General features: G+C 38.1%; 2 protein-coding genes across 16 annotated transcripts in view; one reads left to right on the top strand and one right to left on the bottom strand.

Annotated features, from left to right (window-relative positions):
- SWT1 (SWT1 RNA endoribonuclease homolog) overlaps positions 1-1,187 on the bottom strand; it is a 104,399-nt gene extending 103,212 nt beyond the window's left edge. For 10 of the 15 annotated variants that reach the window (XR_014816494.1, XR_014816500.1, XR_014816501.1 and 7 more), the window contains exon 1: positions 591-628. The gene's annotated coding sequence lies outside the window, so the exon portion shown is untranslated. Of the gene's footprint in view, positions 1-580; positions 629-888 lie in introns of those variants that run through there. The other 5 variants (XR_014816495.1, XM_005667828.4, XM_084977968.1 and 2 more) reach the window with 3 other exon arrangements.
- The window catches only part of TRMT1L (tRNA methyltransferase 1 like), a 46,440-nt gene that overhangs the window by 2,016 nt on the left and 20,965 nt on the right, over positions 1-23,459 (top strand). Inside the window, exons 2-12 of the mRNA XM_084978610.1 lie at positions 404-703; positions 745-1,399; positions 2,802-2,939; positions 5,643-5,753; positions 7,270-7,383; positions 10,436-10,500; positions 13,133-13,262; positions 16,317-16,440; positions 16,918-16,997; positions 21,513-21,762; positions 22,423-22,635. Of these exons, the coding sequence (XP_084834736.1) occupies positions 404-703; positions 745-1,399; positions 2,802-2,939; positions 5,643-5,753; positions 7,270-7,383; positions 10,436-10,500; positions 13,133-13,262; positions 16,317-16,440; positions 16,918-16,997; positions 21,513-21,762; positions 22,423-22,635 (2,180 nt within the window). The remainder of the gene's footprint in view (positions 1-403; positions 704-744; positions 1,400-2,801; positions 2,940-5,642; positions 5,754-7,269; positions 7,384-10,435; positions 10,501-13,132; positions 13,263-16,316; positions 16,441-16,917; positions 16,998-21,512; positions 21,763-22,422; positions 22,636-23,459) is intronic.

Raw genomic sequence — 23,459 nt, 5'->3', positions numbered from 1 at the left:
GAGAAGTGTGGGAACCAGAGAACGCTAGAGCATTTGCCTTGTGGAATCTGAATCGCGTTAGTCAAGCGCCCCGAGCTCCACACACTGACGAGCTCTGGGCATTAAAAGCCTAAACTAAGGCAGGGCACCCACCCAAAAACGCAATACCCGATTCACAGGAATTTCACAACCATAGCGCAGCGCTGATACTGGGACTAGCTAAGTTAAAACAAAAATAAAGATAAAAGGAAAAGAGTCTGCGGGTCAGATGAGGGTGCGAAACGAAGGGCACACCCTCCAACTTCAAGTCAACCAGAGTGAAAGGTGAGCTTCGTCGGCGGCTCGTAAACCTCCTAAACCCACAGGCTCGGGAACGAACTGACCAAAGCCTACTCCTCAGCAAGGGGGAGCCCCCCAAAGGCAGGGCCGGGCCAGAACCACACCCTTCGGAAAGCAGGCTCAACCCCGGTCCGCCCACAGTGGCCCCGCCCAGACTCGAGGGGCCCCGGAATCCCTCCATCCCGTCGGCCGCCCACTAGGGCACCTGAGGCAGGCGGGGAGTCCGCCCAGCGAAACGTCAACGAGCCCCCCAGCTCCCTACCTTAACTTACCGGCGCTGGCGGCGGCGGCGGTGGCCACTTGGGACGCCCAGGGCGAGGGGAAGGGACCCCGAGGGGAAGGGACCCCGAGCCCGATGCCCGGTGGGAAATGTAGTTCTGCGCTCGTACGCAGGCTACCGCTCGAACTCTCCGGGCGTTTGTTTAGCTTTGCACGTACGTCCTCGCCGGACTGGGAACGCGGCTCCGCCCCACCTCGGAGGCGCAGTGCACCCTGGGTAGTGCAGTCCTGGTTGGGTTCGGGGGTGGGCGGCTGGAAAGGAGACGCAGCGTGGAAACAACACTTTCTTACCTCATTGGACGCCGTCCCCAGCACGCTCCTGCGCAGTGTGCGCTGACGTCGTTACGCCTCGGGGAAAAGGAAGCGGACGGGACCGTGAATCGCCGGCTCTGGCTTTTTATTTTTCTGCTGACAGGATTGGGTCACTGGTTCTTCGTCTTTTGTCTGTTGCCCGCATCCTGCCCTCCCCTTTTGCTGCCCCACTCCTCGGATCCGTCCTCTGGGCGTTCACGCCAGTTCTCTCACCCCGCCGTGAGCCCCTCCTGGTCCCGGGGCGGGCCTGGCACGGAGGCGGTAACTACGGAGAATATGGCGGAGGAGGAGCTGCTGCCCCAGGAGAAGGAGGAGGTGGAGGGGGCCCAGGGCCAGGTCCCGACCCCGGCCCTGGATTCGGCTCCGGCCTCGGCCCCGGCACCGGACTCGGCTCCAGCGCCGGCCTCGGCTCCCGTCCCAGCCCCTGCCCTGGCCCAGGCTCCGGCCCTGTCCCCGTCCCTAGCCTCTGCCCCTGACGAGGCTGAAAGCAGTAAGTGCAGGAGGCCCAGCTCTTTCTGCTGCAGCAGAAGTGCGCCTTGCTGGGGAGTACGGGAGGCCCTTCTTCACTGGGGTGGCTTTGATGAGAAAAGGCGAATTTAGAGAAATGGGGGAAGGAAGGAGGGACCCTGTAGCGGGTAAAACGGGCACTGGATGGGGGAAGGCATCGCCGCAAACCTCGGGGACCTCACAGTGAAGCATATGCGGAGGCCAAGGGTGCTACGGACAGAAGGAAGTAATGAGATTGGGGGCTTCTTGATTAAAGGGGACCTATTTCTGGTACAAAAATAAGAAACTACACCTAATTGGGTAGTTTCCCTCGCAGCCCCGTTCACTAAGTCCTTCAAAATATGAAATAGTCACCGAGGCAACCTGTTCACTGTAGCAGACTCTGACTGCCAACATATATAAACCGGTGCTGAATAGCTTTTATGCCTCAACATAGACAAGAGATGGGTTTTTCTCATTATTTCATTCTTTGTAGCTGTTTGCTTCCAAAAAGAATTTGAGGCTGATGAGTGATTTAAGAAAGAATCGACTAAATTACAAATGTCTTCCCTCAGTCGTAAATACCTATTGAGTTCGTTTTTTCCTCGCAAGTCCGCTGTTGAAAATTAACAGCCTATATTATTGTGCTTCTGAATGTGCGTGCATGTTTTCTAAGTGGTGCTTTATTGGACCGTAAAGGAATTTAAAAGATTGATGAGTAACTCACTGTTAAGAATCTTCTGAACATTTTTAATGTAAAATCTAAGCAAGTTTTCTTTTAAAATTTTTGTCCTGAAATTGACCCTTATGCTCTTTCTGAATTATAACGAAATATCTTAGGCATTTCTTGTCTCTCCTACTTCAAGGCCAGTTGTGAGATTAACGTTTATAAAACATTTGGATGGTTATGGTCTAGTGGAATTGTTTTGCAATTTTAAAACAACATATAAGTTGTTACAGTAGATTTAGAAGTAGGGCAGATCATAGAAACGACGCAATCAGTAGCCTCTGAGGCTTCTCCTCATCACAGAGAGGGTGGTAATAGGTACAAAGTAAGGCCAGTTTTTTCATCCACAACTACATGGGGGGCAAGGAGGTACACTCCCCTGAGTAAAGTATCCTCCCTAACTCACCTCTAGATCAAATATTTATGTAAATCAGAAATGATGATTACATAAATCATCTTTAGGGAATGCATGCTTTCTCCACCTCCCCAACATCGAAAACATGTTAAACATAGTTTGGGACTCTGTTCATACTCCAAAATTTACCAGTATGTAACTTAAAATTCAATGTATGATGTTTGAGAAACCCGAGTATGCATTACTGAGACAAATATATAATGACCGAGAAATCTGAAATGCATTAAACACGTATATTAATCAAATTTTTTCAATTATTTTTAGATGGTCTAGTTAGTCCTTTGAAGTCAGTCTTAACTAGGCAAGATGAAGATGGCATATCTGAAACAGAATTGAAAATTGAGGAAAAAGAAGTTTTAAAAGAACCTCCTAGCATCTTGGACTCATCTGATTTAACAAAAGGTTTGCCTGCTGACTTCTGGAATATTAGTGTTTTGAAAAGGTTGTGTGATTTAAGTACAGTTTGTCTAATATCTACTATCTTGAACTAGAAAGTGATTGCAGAGATGTACATAGGCAAATCATGAAGCTTTAGGCAGATCTTTGAGCATTTTCTTCAGTAGTGGACCATAGGATTTTTCAGTTGCCTAGCTTAACCAGGCCCGTTTCCCTTATTTTGTGCTAGATTTAGAATGATTTCAGTAAATAAGCATGTTATTATATAGTTCTATATATCTTGTTTTATATGCACAGATCTTTGAACTCTGGAAACCAAAAGCTTTTATGATTTCAAATTAATTAAATAAGTTGGTTTGTACACGTGGATTCATTGCCTGAATCTTACTGACTGACCTAGCAATTAAAGGTTTTTGGTTAAATGGAAAAAAAAATTTTTTTTACCTTAATTTCTAAGTCAGTTGAACAATACCTGATTAACCAATGAAGTTAACCAACAGCATTTGTTGCTCTTTGTTTTTCTCATTTTAGAATAAGGTAAGAAAATTGTCTTTTAGTAAGTTTTAGCAGGAATGTCTTGATACTGCTGACTTGAATTCCAAAATTATTGATTCAATGTGCTACTGCATCCAAAAAGACTAATTTTTAAAAATTATTTAAAAACTTGCCTCCTGTGTGAAAGTGCACTAGGCACTTAACCATTACAGAAATAAGTAAGACATAGCTATTGTCTAGTTAGTGCTTATTTGTAGGGCAGACGAAAAAAGACACAAATAATGCAGAAGAGAAACAAAGGAACTGGGAGTGAATCTGCAGGAAGACAGCAGTGTCAAGAATAGAGTTTAAATTGTATAACCTAATTATGTAATGAATATTGGAGAGCCCTATAGTTTATCCCATAGGGGATCTTTTCCTATCATTTACCACCTCCTAGTATTCTGTATTCATGATTCCACTTTGTAAATTTTCCTTTCCTTGGGGCTATACATCTTCAGGTCTCTCTGTCCTTAAAAAGAAAGAAAAGGCAAGTTGCAATTCACCCATATTCTTTTTTATACTACCAACTTCTTGAACAAAATAATCTATGCTGAATTTCTATACTTTTGTTTCTCCTTCCAAACCCATTTGTACTCTTAAACATCTCACTGAACCTTCTTTCTTCAAGGTTACTAGAGACAGTCCAGTAGTCTTTTCTTGATCTCTACAACTATTTGTAATACTTAGTGTTGAGTCTCCTCTCTTCTGCATTATCTTGATTCTCCATGCCATTTTTTTCTTTTTGAATCCACCCTCTTGATTCTTTTACCTCACCGTCTCTTACATCTATACTCATCCTCCATACCTCACTTCCAGATTGTATTCATTTATATCACTCAGTAGTGAGTTCAGCAGCATTAGGGAATGCATCCCCCCCACTGATCAAGAATATGTTAATTATGTTTTGGAAAGGTTTATTCATACATTGCAAAATTTACATGTATGTATTTTGAAGAATGTGTAATATTTGAAAAACCTGAAAATGTGTTACTAGAACTAGGTTTTGGCTTTTTTCTTCTCCTTTTCACATCAGTTTTCTCTTAGGCTACTTACTTATGCTCATGGCTTAACCTAGCATGTGCATTTATGATTTATATCTATTCAGAATCCCTCCTGAGCTCCAAAGTCAATTCATCTGCCTACTGGACTTGAGTGTATAATACCAGAAGTAATGAAACACACTTTGTAAAAAACTAAATTCCCTTTTCTCCTTTCCTCTTCATTTCTGCCAAAAGTGTTTTCTGCTTCCTCTTATTGGTTAATGGTATCATTATTCTAAACCATAAAAACTCAAAATCTCAGAATCATTCTTTAGTCTTCACCCTTCTCACATCCCAAGTTCTTTGCTTCTACCTTCTATTCTCTTGCACCTCTCCATTTCTAATTTCTCACCTCAATTATTTATTCTTGATTCCACAACCAGAGAGATACCCTCCTGAAACACATTCAAATCATACCATTCATTTCCTCAGAAACCTGACAGGACTTAACATTGCCTGAAGAATAGAGTCCAAACTAGCATAGAATATCTGCCTGCCATGATTTGAACTATGTTTTTGGCTGCATATTTTTCTACAGACTCTACCCTCCTAACATACTACTTTCTAGCCAGGAATGGTAGAGAGGTGGCTGTATATTTTTACACTACCATTGAAATTATTGAAATTCCATTCATATCTTAAGTTTCGATGAAGTGCCATTTCTTCATTGAAGACATTTTCAGAGGCGCTTATTGGAATTAATTACTCCTTCCTATGTATGCCCACATCAGATTAGCTTTAACTCTGGTGTGCATTAAGTCCTGCCTTTTTATTATAGTTAGTAGTTAACATGTTAGTCTCTTTTATGGGATTGAAAGTTCTTTGAAAATAGAAAACATGGCTTCAGTGTTTGTACAGAGTAGAAACCTTTTTTTTAGTATTATATTGAATAATAAGGTAAAATTTGAAAGCAGTGAGGTTACACAGTGGAATTTTCCCCCTGACTTTTTGCCTGCTGAGGCACACTTGTCATTTTATAAACTGAGTTGCAGCAGTATTTCCCATCTAGGTACCAGGGCCCTGTCTATAGGAAATAAAAGTGTAAAATCGTGTGTGATGTGATTAAATGAAAATGAAGTTGGAGTACAGATTGTTAGAACATAACCTTATAATTCTTAACATTTCCTTTCAGAGAGACACATCTCAATTCAAAGGCAGCTTGCTGATCTAGAGAAGTTAGCTTTTGTAACTGAAGGAGATTTTGATTCTACCAGTTCATTGAACTCCAATAATCTTGATACAGGTATTTCATTATTTTGAGGTGTTTTTTTTTCCCCCTCTCTCAGTTTCTAATGATTTGTCAGCTTTCAACTCATGAAAATTGTGCTAAGAATAGATTTATTTCCACTGAACTAGACAGAAGTAAAATAATGGTTTTTTACTTAGGAAATTGTAGCCTTCTTTATGCACAGGTGCTGTGAGATAAGTTATTTCACAGCTCCTCAAGGAGGAAGTTCTCTTGTGGTACAGCGGGTTAAGGATTTGGCATTGTCACTGCTGTGGGTTGCTGCTGTGGCACAGGTTTGACCCCTGGCGGGGGAACTTCCACATGCAGCAGGTAGAGCAAAGACAAAACAAAACAAAAAACTCGTGAAGGAAATTACACTCTCATGGATATAGAAATGCTTTGTATTCTATAAATTACATTTTAGTATGGGTAAAGAAGTCCCAAGTCTAGTCATTTAGGCCTGGTACAGAGTTCCACAGTGTTATCAGTGGCCCAGCCTCTTCTCTCTTTGCTTTGCCATCCTTAGTGATTAGATTCCATCCTCAAGACTACTTCATGGCTTTTTGAAGTGGGAAATATATATGAAAAAAAAAATTGGCTTATACTAACCATGTGCTCTATGTGAAAGATACTTGGTGGATTAAAAATTGAATTATTGGAGTTCCCTTGTGGCACAGTGGGTTAGGGATCCAGATTGTAATTGCAGTGGCTTGGGTTGCTGCTGTGGCATAGGTTTGTTCCCTAACCCAGGAACTTCCACATGCCACAGGTCTGGCCCCAAAAAATTAAGTTATCTATTATTTCTGTATATTTTTACTGCTTTAAACCTAGATTTGAGATTTTCATTCTTTCATATACTATCAAAGTTTTTGAGAAACCTTTCTAATTCAGTAAAACTTCTATTTTAGTGATCCGTAATCTTTCAAGAATATGTTAATGAAGAAAGAACTTCCACATTTAGTAATCGGACACCATGGTTGTAACCATGACCCCAGTCTCAGAATAGTATTTCTATTGGATCCTTTCTTTTCCTTCCATCTCCTTCTCCCATTTTTCCAGCACCACGTGTTCACTTTTTGTTGCTACTAGAGTAGAAGAAGTTTCCCTGCCCAGGTCCTACCTTTCTGGGAGTGTAACAACTGCTACCTTTTCACCTGTGCAAAGTACAAAATGACATTCTTTTTGGCAGGCATTTTGACTGGAGGGATATTGTGTAGTTTAACACTTCCTCGTCCTCTCTGTTCCCACTGACAGCAAGGGTATCAGCTAACCACAGAGAGGAGAGTTTTTAGGGTAAAAAAAAAAAATCAGTCACTGACCATGTGCTACAACAATTATTGTTAAAGTACTTGATGAGGCAGGAATGACTTCTCTCTAAAGATACTAAGTATAAGTAGCATGTGTGCTTGTTTATGGGGTGGGGGTCAGGGGCAAGAAAGGGTCCCCTGTTATTTCTTTTATAGCTAGGTTTAGGCATTAATAGCTAGTATAGTCTCTGTTTTATTGGTCCTTTTTTTTTCTTTTTAAACAGGAAACAAGCAGATCTGTCCATTGTGCCCAAAGGAAAAATTCAGAGCTTGTAATAGCCATAAGCTTCATCGTCACCTTCAAAATTTACACTGGAAAGTCTCAGTTGAATTTGAAGGTTAGTATTTTTTGTGCTTGCGAAAAAGTGATGTAAATGAAATTCATTAGAACGTAAGCAAATATTTTCAGTTTAAAATTATGAGGGATTTAAGGCCCTCTTTTAGCGTGTTTGTTAATAAAAGACATATAGCTGTCTAGGCAATAGGTGTATATGACAAATACTTTGGCAAAAATTTATTAAGCATCTGTTCTGAACTGGGTACTCTACTCAACCTGGAAGGTTTCACTTGTTGAAGTGTTTTAATAAGTTAATACTTTGCCTGTTATATTAGAACAACTACCATTTTACACATATATTTCAAGGTGTAATAAAGTAGTAAAACAAGAAAATAAAATAGTATGAATATTAGAAAAGAAAACATCTCTTTTCTGCTGATGGCTTAAAAAATCTAGAATTAATGAGAATATTTGAAATGGTGGAGAGATACAAGATAAATATTCAAAATAAGAATCTTTTTCTAGTCTAGATAAATGGAAATTAGAAAAAAAACAGTTATAATAGTGACACAAAGGACTCAATTTGGGGGAGTAAGCTTAACAAGATAATTCATTAAAAAATGAATAAAGAATTCCCTCCTGAAGCAGTGGGTTAAGGATCCAGTGTTGTCACTGCTGTAGCACGGGTTCAGTCTCTGGCCCAGAAACTTCCACATGCCATGAGTGCAGCCAAAAAATAATAATGAAGTTGAAAGACAATAAGATCTTAACCAAGTTAAAGGACTTCCTAGAGACAGTGAACGTTATTAGATTCTTAGATAGTAGATTATGTGAACTACATACTGTAGCATTTTTGGAAAGAGATCTGGCAACACTTAAAAAATTTTAAATATTGGCGTTCCCGTCGTGGCACAGTGGAAACGAATCCGACTAGGAACCATGAGGTTGCGGGTTTGATCCCTGGCCTCGCTCAGTGGGTTAAGGATCTGGCGTTGCCGTGAGCTGTGATGTAGGTTGCAGACGCGGCTCAGATGGCGTATTGCTGTGGCTCTGGCATAGGCCGGCGGCTGTAGCTCCAATTAGACCGCTAGCCTGGGAACCTCCATATGCGGTGGGGGCGGCCCTAAAAAGCAAAAAAAAAAAAAAAAAAATTTAAAGTATGCGTATTCATCCATCATGTACTCCCTCTGCTAGGACTAAAAGAAGCAACAGACAAGGATAGATGTACAAGAATATTCATTGCAGCATGCGCTTAGTGACAAAAACTTGAAACTAAAAGAGGGATGATTGAATAAAGTATGGTACATATATACCATGGAATATCATGTAGCCATTGCAAAGAGTATATTAGCTCTATACCAGCTTATTTGGAAGGAATTCCGTGGTAAACTTCTTATAAAATAGCAATATATGGGATAAAAACAAAAAGTCCCCTCCATAGAAACCCCTAAATATTAATCTTAATAAGTATAGTTATTGTTAAACATGGTATCTGGGGTTTCAACCAGAATAAGTGAAATAGCCAGTATAAGACACCCAAAAAAGAAGCCAGAACTATACTGAAACTATTTCCTTAGCAGTATTGGTAAAAGGTTATCACTAGTTACTTAGAGCAAAGGAAATTAGAGACTGATTCAAAAGCCATACTGTCCTATGTTTAATTATACATTAGAATTTATAGTAAGCCATATTGACATGTTACAAAAAAGAAAGATATTTTCATTACAAAGGTCTCTTTAATTTGCTTTAGGTTTGGTCTCCCTCCTCCAAGGTATTGTCTTCTCTCTGATAGCTCATGGCACTTCTTTACTCCGTCATGGGCAGTGGCTTGTTGGGTTTTTTTCACATGGTGGTGATCTGTTAGATGGTGAATATGGTAGCTTTTGTCTTTGTGAGTAGGCTTTGAAGTAATTGGCAAAAAAATTGAATAAGATCTGCTAAAGGGAACAGAAGTGAGGTGAGGGAGAAAAAGCAAATTTGAATTTGAGACTTGAGCAACTAGAAAAACATCTTTTACTGAGCTGGGGAAGACTGTATTAAATATGGGGAAGGACATGTCCTTAGATCGAGGCACGCAGAGGTTGAGATGCTTCTAGTGGAGATACTGAGTAGCCTGGAGGCTATATGAATGTGGATTTTGTGGGAAAGGTTGGGGCTAGAGATAAATATTTGGGAGCTGTCAGAATGTAGATAGTATTTAAAGCCGAAGACTAGATGGGATAACTTTAAGAGTGGGGATAGATAGAGAAAAGAAATTGTCCAAGATCTGAGTCCTGAGACACTTCAACATATGCAAATAAGAGAAATCACTGGATGTAAGGTATGAGAAGAGGAGTAAGAGATAATTTACAGTTTTTGAGTTAGGAATAATTGGGAGGCATTATATTTAAAAAAAAAAAAAAAGTGAAAAAGAGACCTGGTTCAAGAGCAAATGGTAAGTTTAGTCCTTGATAGTAGGTTTTGAAATGCTGACCCAGTAACCAGCCATATGTTCAATAGGCAATAGGAAGTAGAGGTCTGGCCCTTAGGAATGAGTTAGTAACTAGAGCCATAATTTGGGATTCCTTCTCATGACAGAGATTGTTGAATCATAAAAGGCAGTAAAGTTACCAAAGATAGGAGAAAAAAATTATGTAGCAGATCAGGCATACAGAAAATCTGCATTTTAAAGAATGAGAGGTGGAAAAGGATACGTGAAGAAAATTAAGTAGGAAGGATGCGAAGAGAGCTGTGATAGTGCCACATGACCAAGGAAGAAGAGGCTGTGTTATGGTAGATGCAGCACAAGGCAAAGAAGATGAAGCCTAAGAAAAAGCCAAAATAGCAGAAAGTAGATGATTAACTGAGTCCCAAAGAACCTAAATGACTAATCCAAAATAACACAAATATTTTTGGCAGAACCAGATTTCAAACTTAGGTCTCCTATATTTGTTTTTTACTATGTCATGTATAACAAGTATATAAACTAAGGCATTCACATTCAAATAAATTAACTATGACATTACAAATATAAGAATAATGCCAGTTACTCTTAGAAGATTTGCTAGTATTTTTTTTAAATGATTGAATATTTAATGATCAGTGATAAAACAAGCAGCAATTCTTCATTCTAGGTTACAGAATGTGCATCTGTCACTTACCTTGTCGACCAGTGAAACCAAACATTATTGGAGAACAGGTAATCAATCACATTATAGGTTCTTTTTTTGGATTAGTTGTCTTTTTAAAAAAGTGCAGTTTTTACTTGATTTAAGACTGAAGTGTGCATACTCAGCAATGAAGTTTAATTTAAGGTTTTGTTTGCTTACAAGTGCTTTCAGATTACCGTAGTAGGGAAAATATGACATGTATGAAAGAAAGAGTTGCTGTAATGAATTTTTCATTTCACAGTTTTTAATTTTAGTCAGATAACCTGCTCTGCGTTCAAAAGGAAAATTAACCCACTTAACTAATTTTGGAATGAAGAATTTAAATTGAAAGTAATTGTTTTCTTTTTCATTTTCTTTTTTTTTTTTTTTTTTTTTTTAATTTGGTCTTTTTAGGGCTGCACTCATGACATATGAAGGTTCCCAAGCTAAGGGTCAAATCAGAGCCGTAGCCGCCAGCCTCCACCACAGCAAGGCCAGATCTGAGCCACATCCATGACCTATGCCCCAGCTTGTAGCAACCCCGGATCCTTTAACCGCTGAATGAGGCCAGGGATCCTAGTCAGGATCTTAACCTGCTGAGCCACAATGGGAACTCAAAAGTAATTTTTTTTTCTTTCAAAATAAATTTTGATTATGGTATAAGAGCCTTCAATTTCTGTGGTTCAGTAAATATCTTAATATGTGTTGATTCGTACTCATCCTCTCTATACTCTTCCATTTAATTTGTCAAAGTTCAGGATGAAAAAACTTGAAATTTCAGATATTCTTTTTAAAATGCCTGTGTTTATTTTTAGGATAGATTTGATCTTTGCAGAGTACAAATATATTTTTAGTGACACTTACCTTGAATGTATATTAGCCTAATGAATCCTCATTACTAGTTTTCCTTTTAGGTCACTAAAAAGAGTAAAGTGCTGGGGGGAAGAGACCAATCATTTCTTTTTTTCTTTTTTGCTCTTTAGGGCCGCACCCATGGCACATGAAGGTTCCCAGGCTAGGGGTAGAATCACAGCTACAGCTGCCAACCTATACCACAGCCACAGCAACACAGGATCCAAGCCACATCTGTGACCTACACCACAACTCACGGCAACACAAGATCCTTAACCCAGTGAGTGAGGCCAGGGATCAAACCCACATCCTCATGGATCCTAGTTGGGTTCGTTAACTGCTGAGCCACAAAGGGAACTCCCCAATCATTTCTTAAGTAGTCAGGGTAATGCTTGGTCTTTTAACCCTATCCAAGATATTTTGAATATGGTAACCACAATACCATAAGGAACCCTCTGCAATATTCTTGACTATTCCATTCTGCTCTGTGATCCCAAGTTAAGAGGAAGTTAGAAGCACTAAAAGTAAAACACATCAAAAAGAGCCAGAGAGAGCCATCGGAGTAGCATTTTTTTCTTCAACTAAATGAGGAACGATAAAGTGGAAAAATAGACTTTTTTTGTCTTTAACATTTAGTAGTGTGCTGGAACTTGCCCAAATTTCCAGAAATTTTGAAAGCTAGTTGTTAAAAACAAAGGTAATGATTACTCACAACTCACTACTTCTCAGTTATTTTACTACATTTTACTTTACCTGTGCTCATGAATTATTTATATATACTATATGTGCATGGTGGCAATGTTCTCTGGTAGGATATTGCATATCTCTTCCCAAATTCACGTTCAGTGATGTCACATTGATAGCTTTAAATGTCGCAATGTAGCTTGACATTGGCCCTGGTAGAGTATTTAGGCCACAGACAGCTAGCTGCAAACACTACAGATCAGGGGTTTATTTTCCTGGAGAGGCAGTTGTACATCTGCCAGCGCACTGCTGCTAGTGTCACACCATTTGTGTAGAGTATAGTTACTCTCGTTTGCTGATTAGAATGAAAAGGAAAAACTAAGGAATTAAACACGTGGCCTATTGTAAAGTATGGTTAAAAAGCATATGTAGGACTTCCCGTCATGGCGCAGCAGTTAACGAATCCGACTAGGAACCATGAGGTTGCGGGTTCAATCCCTGGCCTTGCTCAGTGGGTTAAGGATCTGGCGTTGCCGTGAGCGGTAGTGTAGGTTGCAGACGCGACTCAGATCCCACTTTGCTGTGGCTCTGGTGTAGGCTGGCGGCTCCATTAGACCCCTAGCCTGGGAACCTCCATATGCCACAGGAGCGGCCCTACAAAAGGCAAAAAGACAAAAAAAAAAAAAAAAAAAGAAAAAGGAGTTCCCGTTGTGGGTCAGTGGTTAATGAATCTGACTAGGGACCACAGGGTTGCGTGTTCGATCCCTGGCCTTTCTCAGTGGGTTAAGGTTCCAGCGTTGCCGAGAGCTGGGGTGTAGGTCACAGACGCAGCTCGGATCCTGCGTTGCTGTGGCTCTGGCGTAGGCTGGCAGCTATAGCTCCAATTAGACCCCTAGCCTGGAACCTCCATGTGCCGCGGGAGCGGCCCTAGGGATGGCAAAAAGACCAAAAAAAGAAAAAAAAAAAAAAAAGTATATGTAAACATAGATAGGGAGTAAAAATCCTTTGAAAGTCAACATGGCAAAATGAACACTAGCCTCTACACCGTTAAACCTAAAGATACTTAAATTCACAACCTGAAAAAACTTCTGTTTCTTTGTCTTAGTAACGTATTTATGCATTCAAATTAAATACTCTGTTTGATAGTTATCCAGTAAAATGGGTGCCCATTATCATTGTATCATTTGCTCGGCAACAATCACCAGAAGGACCGATATGCTAGGACATGTTAAGCGCCATGTGAATAAAGGAGAGACCAAATCCAGGTATATTGCAGGTAAGTTGAACAGTCTCTTAACAGGTTAATAAGTAAACTCTTAAACAATAGTCTAAGTAAATTTTTAAATGGTTTATTCTTTTTAGATATCAGATAAAATACAGTGACTTAACCACTTCATTTAGTTAACTACTAATCCATTACGTCACGTTTTTTCTTTCTGTGAGGCTCCCAACAACATTCAGCTCTTCTTAGTTGAGTAGATATATTTAGTACATGGGTAGCTTGTTAATACTGAGGCAGTTTCTTCTCGAGAATTAAGAATTAAGCCCTCATGCTCTAAGGCATTGATTTTATGTAATGAATTAACTTCTCTCATACGCATCTAGAATGGTACTACTTTTAAGAGTTGAAAAAAAAAAGTCACTGAATTATTCGAAGGGTTTATTTTTTTTCTCACTGAACGTGGTTTGAGAAAGGCTGATCTTGTGAGATACATGACTTGCCACTTTGGTGGGTATAGAAAAATATATAACACAACACTAGGAAAGATTGCTTTTATTTAGCATTGCATAAAAAGAAATATGGTTCCCATTTAATTAACTTTTTGATTGTAATTTTAGCATGAAATCTAGTGTTGGGAAAGTTGGACAGGCAGCCTTGTGTAAATCAGTGAAGTTAGAACACACCTTCCACACCATACAAAAATAAACTCAAAATGGCTTAAAGACCAATAAAGTCCTGGGAGTTCCCGTCGTGGCTCAGTGGTTGACGAATCCGACTAGCATCCATGAATATATGTATATGTATGACTGGGTCACTTTGCTGTACAGCAGAAATTGGCACAACATTGTAAATCAACTATAATTTAAAAAAAAAAAATGGCTTAGAGTTCCTCTTGTGGCAACAAATCTGACTAGCATCCATGAGGACGCAGGTTCGCAGGTTCGATCCCTGACCTTGCTCAGTGGGTTAAGGATTCAGCATTGCCGTGAGCTGTGGTGCAGGTCGCAGATGAGGCTCGGATCTGGCGTGGCTGTCGCTGTGGCGTGGGCCAATGGCTACAACTTTGATTCAACCCCTAGCCTGTGAACCTTCATTTGCCTTGGGTATAGCTCTAAAAAGGCAAAAAAAAAAAAAAAAGGCTTAAATATAAGACAAGACATATAGACATCCTAGAAGAGAACTATATAGGCAAAACCTTCTCTGACATAAATATTTTCTTAGTTTAGTCTCCCAAGGCAATAGAAATATAAGCAAAAATAAACGGGACCTGATCAATCTTATAAGCTTCTGCACAGCAAAGGAAACCATAAACAAAACGAAAAGACAGCCTACGGCTTGGGGAAAAATAATTACAAGTGATGCAACCAACAAGGGCTTAATATTCAAAATTTACTAAAAGCTCATACAATTCAATAACAAAAAAAACAAACAACCCAATAGAAAAATGGGCAGAATGCCTCTATAGCCATTTCTCTAAAGATAGATGGCCAATAAGCATATGAAAAAATGCTTATCATCGCTCATTACTAGTGAAATGCAAATCAAAACTACAGGGAGGCACCACCTCACTGCTCAAAATAGCCATCATTAAAGTGTTGATAAATAATAAATGCTGGAGAGGGTGTGGACAAAAGAGAACCCTCCTACATTGTTGGCGGGAATGTAGATTGGTGGAGCCACCATGGAAAACAGCATTGAGGTTCCTCAGAAAAACTAAAAATAGAGTTGCTGTGTGATCTAGCAACCCCATTCCTGGGCATATACCCAGAGAAAACTATAATTTGAAAGATATATGCACCCCTGTGTTCATAGCAGGATTGGGAGTTTGGGATTAGTGGAGGCAAACTATTATATACAGGATGAATAAACAATAAAGTCCTACAGTATGGCATAGGGAATTATATTCAGTATCCTGTGATAAACCATAATAGTAAATAATATAAAAAATTCTATGTGTAACTGAGACACTACTGTACAGCAGAAATTAAGACAACCTTGTAAATCAACTATACTTCAATAAAAATTTTTTCAGAAAATATATCTGAACAAAAAGAATGTCAATTATTTTTCCCCATGTAATATCTCTCTCCCTCTCTTTCTTTTTCTTTTCCCTGGCTTCACCACGCACATGGAAATTCATGGACCAGGGATCAGATCTGAGCCACAGCTGCAGCAACACAGGATCCTTAATTCACTGCACCATAGTGGAACTCCCTATATCTAATTTCTTAAATATTTAAAATATATTCACACAGGGAGTTTCCATTGTGGCACAGCGGAAACGAATCTGACTAGGAACCATGAGGTTGTGGATTCAATCCCTGGCCTCACTCAGCGGGTTAAGGATATGGCATTGCCGTGAGCTGTGGTATAGGTCATAGATGCAGCTTAGATCTGGTGTTGCTGTGGCTCTGGCATAAACCGGCAGGAACAGCTCCGATTAGACCTGTACCCTGGAAACCTCCATATGCTGCGTGTGCAGCCCTAAAAAGACAAATAAAATAAAATAAATTCACACAAACATATCACTGTTTCGTTTGTGTTTATAGCTAAATGATTCTGATGCATGTTAAATGAATTATTTTTTACATTAGTTTATAGCCATTTAAATGTAATTTGCAACTTAAAATCATAATGAGAAATTGTTCCGAAGTCAAGCATGTTCAGGAAGTATAGTGATTCTGAAGTCATCTGTGCTAGCTAATGGAATGTAACCACACAGAGACCAATTTTCTGACATTTATGCCACAATAAACTATATTTAGCAACCAGCCTATATAAATAAAATATAATGTCTGATGAGTAATAAAGGTATTTTAGGATTTTGTACTATCTTAACGTTGATTTTCCTTTACTAGGTATACAGATATTTGATATGCTAGGCAGTTAAGATTTTAAGTTGATAGACTTGTTCACCAAATACTCACCTGGTTACTACTCTTTTCCAGAGACAGTGCCAAGTACATCAGTTGGGGTGCTGGGGATTTTTTTTTTTAATCCACCTGATTTCATTAATACAAAATAATATAAAGGTTGTTTTTTAATGTATATCGTTTTTGATATTTAGAATTATTTTGTATTTCATTGGAATTTTTTTTTTAATCTTAGCTTCTGCTGCTAAACCATCAAATGAAATTTTGAAAGAGGCAGACACAGATGTACAAGTATGTCCTAACTATTCTGTGCCACAGAAAACAGATTCCTATTTTAATCCCAAAATGAAACTAAATCGGTAAGATAAGTTATAAAAAGGGTTATGGGATGTTTTAAATCATTACAAATATATGTTCTCTTAATTTTATATTCTAATATGTTGAAATTTAAAAGTAGTTATAGAAGGAAAATCATCTGTTTTAGCATTTTCTCAGAATGGTTGTTTTCTCTATTTTTCTACCAAACCGGTTTCTTTCTCAGAAAGTAAAATAGGTCTGACTTTCTATAATTAAATGAACAGGCTTGTGCTTTTTGTAGGAAATTTTTATTTATAAAATCATTTAGAATGAATGCTTGTTAATAGAACCCAATTTGATTTATAATGTAATTTCACAAATTTTCATTCTTATACAATTAAGTGAGGACTATGTTTTTAGATCTTTTTCCAAAATAGTTTGCATAGTAAATGGAACCCCATTTCTTGCTATTCTTAAAATTACAATGATGAAACAATAGTACAGTAAAAATTATTTTATATTATTATACTTCCTTCTAGGCAGCTAATATTCTGTACACTGGCTGCTTTGGCTGAGGAACGAAAACCTTTGGAATGTCTAGATGCCTTTGGAGCTACTGGTAAGTAGTGATGCTTTTTTTGGAACTGCACTTTATCCATCAGATTTGTACAATATCTTTTCTTCCTCCCCTTCTTTTTTTTCCTTGTTGTTTAACCACTTTGAAAACTAAGGATGTTTATATGTTTACATGATGCAAGCCTAAGCAGATTTTTTTCTTGCAGTTTATTGAGAAATAATTGGCATACATCAGTGTATAGGTACACAGGTTACAGTGCACTGCGTGATGGTTTGGTTTACATATATTGTGAAAGAATTACCACAGTAGGTTCAAGCTAACATCTATCATCTGCTGTTGATACAATGAGAAGAAAAGAAGAAAAATTTCTTCCTGTGATAAAAACTCTTAGGATTTGCTCTCGTAACTTTCTTATATAACAGCATTACCTTTACATAATCATAATGTTGTACATTTTACCCCAGTACTTAATTGCCCACCTTTCTCTCTGTGTCTTTCCTTAGGAAACTTAAATGGATTTCATTATCTAGCAGAATATTTTGATTTAAAAAAAAAAAAAAAGATACAAGGAGTTCCCCTCGTGGCTCAGCAGAAACAAATCTGACTAGTATCTATGAGGATGCAGGTTCGATCTCTGGCCTTGTTCGGTGGGTTAAGGATCCTGCATTGCTGTGGTGTGGCCGGCAGCTACAGCTCTGATTCAACTCCTAGCCTGGGAACCTCCATATGCCGCAGGTGCGGCCCTAAAAAGAAAAAAAAAAAAAAAAAAAAAAAAAAATGGAGTTCCCTTTGTGGCTCAGCAGAAACAAATCTGACTAGCATCCATGAGGATGCAGGTTCAATCCCTGGCCTCACTCAGGGGGTTAAGGATCTAGCGTTGCCAAGAGATGTGATGCAGGTTGCAGACGCGGCTGGGATCCTGTATTGCTATGGCTGTGGCATAGACTGCCAGCTACAAGGAAAATTTTCAAATATATACAAAAGTAGAGCCTGTAATAAATGAACCACTTTACCTCCATCGCTTACTTCAAAAATTACCAATTCAGGATTAAGGATCTGGCATTGTCACTGCTCTGGCTTGGGTCACTGCTATGGCTCAGGTTTGATCCCTGGCCCCGGAACTTCCACATACCACACAGGCATGGCAAAAAAGAAAAATTACCAGTTCATACTCAGTCTTGTATCTGTATTCCCATGCCCTTTCCCTCATACCTTATTCCTCAATTCTCTAGCCCCATTGTTTTGAAGCAAATGACAGAAAGATCATTTCATCTGTAAATATTTCCATTGGATCTGTAAAATATAAGGACTTTTAAAATAAAACCCCTATACCATATCACACCTAAAAAAAAAAGAATAATTATTTAATGTCATTAAGTATTTAGATATACCTAATTATCTCATCATTTTTCAAACATTCTAATCAGAATCCAGACAAAGACCATATTTTAATTGTTTGGTATGTCTCCTAAAGTTGTTTTTCAATCTATATTCCCTTCCCTCGTTTTGTGTGTGATAATTATTTGTTGGTATAACCCATCGTTTGCCCTGTAGGGTTTCCCACAATCTAGATTTTTGCTAATTGTATCACCATGGTTCTTATAACATATTCCTCTATCTCTTGAATTTCTGTAAATTAGTAATTGGATCTTCAGGTTTGATCAGATTCAGACAGGATTTTTATTATAATTATTTTTATTTTTTTGCAATAATATTTATTGTGATCAGCAAATGGTTGGTTTTCTTGTTTTTTGTGTGATGCAGTAAATATTGCCTAGTCATTAGGCAATTGGGTAAGGCGCAGTTTTAAAGATTGAGGACATTTTTCCTAAAATTTCTTAATAATAGAAAAAAGATTATGGAAAAAGTAGAAAATTTCTAAAGAATCACTTGTAGCCAATCCAAGTCTTTCTTCCTAAAGGTTGTAGGACTGTATTCTTAAGAAGTTTGTACCAGTAGGATGAAAGCATGACTTAACTCTCCTTAAATTCTTCTCCTCAGGAAAAAGGAATGGTTAAAAGCATGGACTGTGGAGTCAAACTGACTGCATTTAAATCCTAGCTTTATAGCATGCCAGCTTTAATTTCTTCATCTATTAAAAGAGGGGATCACCAGTACCCACCTTAAAATAATGTGATGATTAGGTAAATTAAGACATATAAAGACGTTATAACAGTATCTGGTATATAATAAATGCTAGAAAAAGTATTAAGTATCATTATTGTATTAGTCCTAGTTCTACTACCATCATCATCATTAGCAACATCTCAGTGTAAATAATGATAAAAATGATGAAATAATAATTCTAAGTTGATCACATTCTCTGAGCCAGTCAGATTTTTAACTGGAATCTTTTTTATTATTTCCTTTTTCGACCATTGTCCTCACACACATTCAGCCACTGGGTCTGTTCTAATTTTTCTTTTGTATTATGATTCATACTCCTTCCCATTCCATATCTACCAGTGTAATCGGTTTTGGCAATTATATCTCTACCCTTAAATCTGTCTTGCATGCTGTTGCCAAACAGCCTTTTCTTTAAAACATCACATTGATAATGTTAACTTCTCAGTCAAAAAAGTCATGCATCTTTATGGCCTAAATAGAGTTCAACTTCTCGGATTGCAGTTTAATATCCTCTATAATCTGATCCCAGCCTACATTTCCAAATTTATTTCCCAGCATTTTCCCTCACACCCTTTCTCTCTCTCTCTCTTTTTTTTTTTTTTCACATTCAAAAATATTTATTAAATGTCTATCCTAGGCTAGGTACTCTATATGTTGATAGTGGAGCCATTTTTTTTTCCTTTTTCTTTTTTTCCTTTCCAGTTTTATGGAAATATAATCAACATATAAATTATATAAATTTTAGGTTTACAGCATAATAATTAGCTATATGTATATATTCCAAAATGATCACCACAAAAAGTACAGCATCCATCACCACACAGTTACAGGGTTTTTCTTCCCTTTTGATGAGAACTTTTTAACATCTGCTTTGTTAGCCCCTTTCAGATAAAGAATATAGTGTTGTTAACTATGATCACCCTGCTGTACATTAATCCCCAGAACATATTCACCTTATAACTCTAAGTTTGTGTCATTCACCCACCTTCAGCCAATTCTCTCACCCCTCCAGCAGCTACAAATCTGATCTCTATTTCTGTGAGTTTGTTTTTTTTTTAGATTCCGTGTGTAAGTTAGACCATAAAGTATTTGTCTTTTTTTTCTCTGATTTATTTCACTGAGAATAATACCTTCAGGGTCTGTCCATGTTGTCTGAAATAGCAGGATTGCCTTCTGTTTTATGTCTGAATGGTATTCCATTGGGTATATATACCACATATTTATTCATTAATCTGTTGATGGACACTTAAATTGTTTCCATGTCTTGAGTACTGTAAATAATGCTGCAGTGAACTGCTCTTTCCTCACCTAAAATGAAAACTATCTTCAAGGAAGTTCTTTTCAAACTTTCTAATCTGCCTTTGTAAATTTAAGTCAAGCTCGTAGCAGTCATTTTGCATTATTTCCCCATCTCTAAACTTAGAACTTATTTCACAAGCTTGTTATAGGAATAGGAATATATATATATATATATATATATATATATATATATATATATATAGACTATGGCACATAGTAGATGTTAATTTTTTATACTTATAAGGCATATTGGTTAGTACCTCCAGTAAATAGGGGTTTTGCTAATCCGTACTGGCTAGGCTTATGTCACCGTCTCCCATTTGGTAATGAATGTCCCTTATGACTCAGATCCAGTAGGGATAGAAAGCCTGTGAGAGAGGCCCTCTTGGTCTCAGTTCCTCTTGATCATTTGCTCATGTGTACAAAGTTGTTGCTTTTAATTCACAATGACACTGTTCCACAGTATTTGAAAAACATTGGTCCAGAGAAGTTGTTTTCATGTTTTGGTTCATAGGGTAAACTTCAGTAGGAGGCATTCCAACTGCCCCTCCTCCCTTCAAGCAGAGGAACCCCACTCTTACTCATATTGTATATTGGCTTTCTCTGTAAGACTTTGAAAAAATTTTTCCACTGTGAGAAAAAGGAAAAAAATATCTACTGTATCCTCAGAGAACATACATGGATATTTTATTTGAACAATTTTGTAAGAAATCTTTTTTTTCCAATGGCTGCACCCACAGCATATTGCAAGTTCCCAGGCCAGGGACTGAATCCGAGCTGCAGTTGTGACCTATGCAGCAGCTGTGGCCGTGCTGGATCCATCAAGCTGTTGTACCAGGCCAGTGACTGAACCCACACCTCCACAGTGGCCCAAGCCAATGGAGTTGGATTCTTAAACCACTGTGCCACAGCAGGAACTCCTGTGAGAGCTATTCATGAAAACCTGTTGGACTAATATTTTTGTGGTAAATTTTTTCTTCAGAGGCATTTCAGTAAGAAAGTAAGATAAGAATTACTTAAGAAAATACTACTTTTGAAATAATTGTTATTTATAAAATTATATTCTTTATTATTATACTATTTTCCTTCTTGATTACTTAAAAACTCTTTTTTCTTCCAATTTCTTCTAAGGGATAATGGGACTGCAGTGGGCAAAACATCTCGGAAATGCGGTCAAGGTCACAATTAATGATTTGAATGAAAACTCTGTGACGTTGATTCAGGAGAACTGCCATTTAAACAAACTGAAAGTAGTGGTGGACAGTAAGGAAAAGGAAGAGAGTGATGATATTCTTGAAGAAGGAGAGGAGAACCTTGGTAATGTAAAAGTGACCAAAATGGATGCCAATGTACTGATGCATTTGAGGTCTTTTGATTTCATGTAAGTAAAAAACTTTTTTGTGTCACTTTCTAAACTGACTTGGATTTTATGGGGAGGCAGAGTGGAGAGGGGGTTATTAAAAACCAAGATAGCTTGGAGTTCCCATCGTGGCTCAGCAGCAACAATCCCGACTAGTAACCATGAGGATGCAGGTTCGATCCCTGGCCTCAATCAGTGTTAAGGATCTGGCCTTGCCATGAGCAGTGGTGTAGGTTACAGACGTGGCTTGGATCCTGCATTGTTGTGGCTATGGTGTAGGCCAGCAGCTGCAGCTCTGATTCAACCTCTAGCCTGGAAACTTCCGTATGCCGCAGATGCAACCCTAAAAAGACAAAAAAAAATCAAGATGGCTTGTCATTGTTTATTTAGATTAATACAGTTTTTATGGCATTGGCCTAAGGAATGCAATAGGAACATTTTCTAGCATTTGAAATGAAGTGTCTGGTCATGACAGTTTTCCTCTAAGCATGATTTATTTTTACTTGTCTAACATGTCATATGATCATTTTATTGCTTACTTTAAAAATATAATTATGTACTTAAAATAGATTTGTGAAGTACTTTTGAATCCATGGGTTTTTATCATTAGAAATAATGACAGTGGTATAATTTTGGATACTAGTATAATTTTAAATATGTCAATATTTTTTCTGGTTTTAGACACCTAGACCCTTTTGGAACATCAGTGAACTATCTAGATTCTGCATTCAGAAATATAAGAAACCTTGGCATAGTGTCAGTGACATCTACAGATATCAGTTCCTTATATGCCAAGGCACAACATGTTGCCCGGCGTCACTACGGCTGTAACATCGTCCGAACTGAATATTACAAGGAGCTGGCAGCCAGAATTGTTGTAGCTGCAGTGGCAAGGTACCCAACGGTCAGCTGTACACCTTGTATGTCTGGGTATATGATAAAGAGAAATAATATTACAAAAAGTGCTTACTTCATTTTTCAAAATATACATGAAGTACAAATTCTGCATTCCATATCTGCAACCTTGCCTTATTTTGGCAATCTTATGTTGTCTCTTTTAGAATTTGATTTAAAACGCTGTGCCTAAATAGTCAGTTTACTCTCAATTTAAAATGTTACTAAAAATAATTAAGGTAGTAAGAAAGAAAATATAAAAATGAAAGTTAATTTCAAATCAGTTTATTTCAACATGTAGGACAGTAGGAGATAGCCCATGAAAAGGGAAAGCAAAGATCGTTTTTAGATTTAGAAACAATAATTTTTTAATGTCCATTTTATCTTCCTTATTTATGTAATTTGAATTAAATGATGGCTTATTAACTTGATTCTCTGAAAAGATCTCACTATAAAACAGAAAGCTCTATTTTTTTTTTTTTTTTTTTTTTTGGTCTTTTGTTTTTAGGGTTGTACCCATGGCATATGGAGGTTCCCAGGCTAGGGGTCCAATCAGAGCCATAACTGCCAGCCACAGCTGCAGCAACACCAAATCTGAGCCACGTCTGTGACCTACACCACAGCTCACAGCACTGCCAGATCCTCAACCCTCTGAGCAAGGCCCGGCATCGAACCCACAACCTCATGGTTCCTAGTCGGATTGTTTTTGCTGCGCCACAAGAGGAACTCCCAGAAGGTTCTATTTCTTATCAGAATTTCTAAACAACCAAAGAAAGGAAGACTTCTTTGAGCACCCATTTTATGCAAAAAAATTGTGCTGGAGA

This window comes from Sus scrofa, chromosome 9 (assembly GCF_054392235.1).
Source record: "Sus scrofa isolate SSC_HxYL_T2T_F1_AM1 chromosome 9, Sscrofa_HxYL_maternal_Yorkshire_Landrace_v2.0, whole genome shotgun sequence".
NCBI lineage: Eukaryota > Metazoa > Chordata > Mammalia > Artiodactyla > Suidae > Sus > Sus scrofa.
This window is presented reverse-complemented; position numbering and strand designations above follow the sequence as displayed.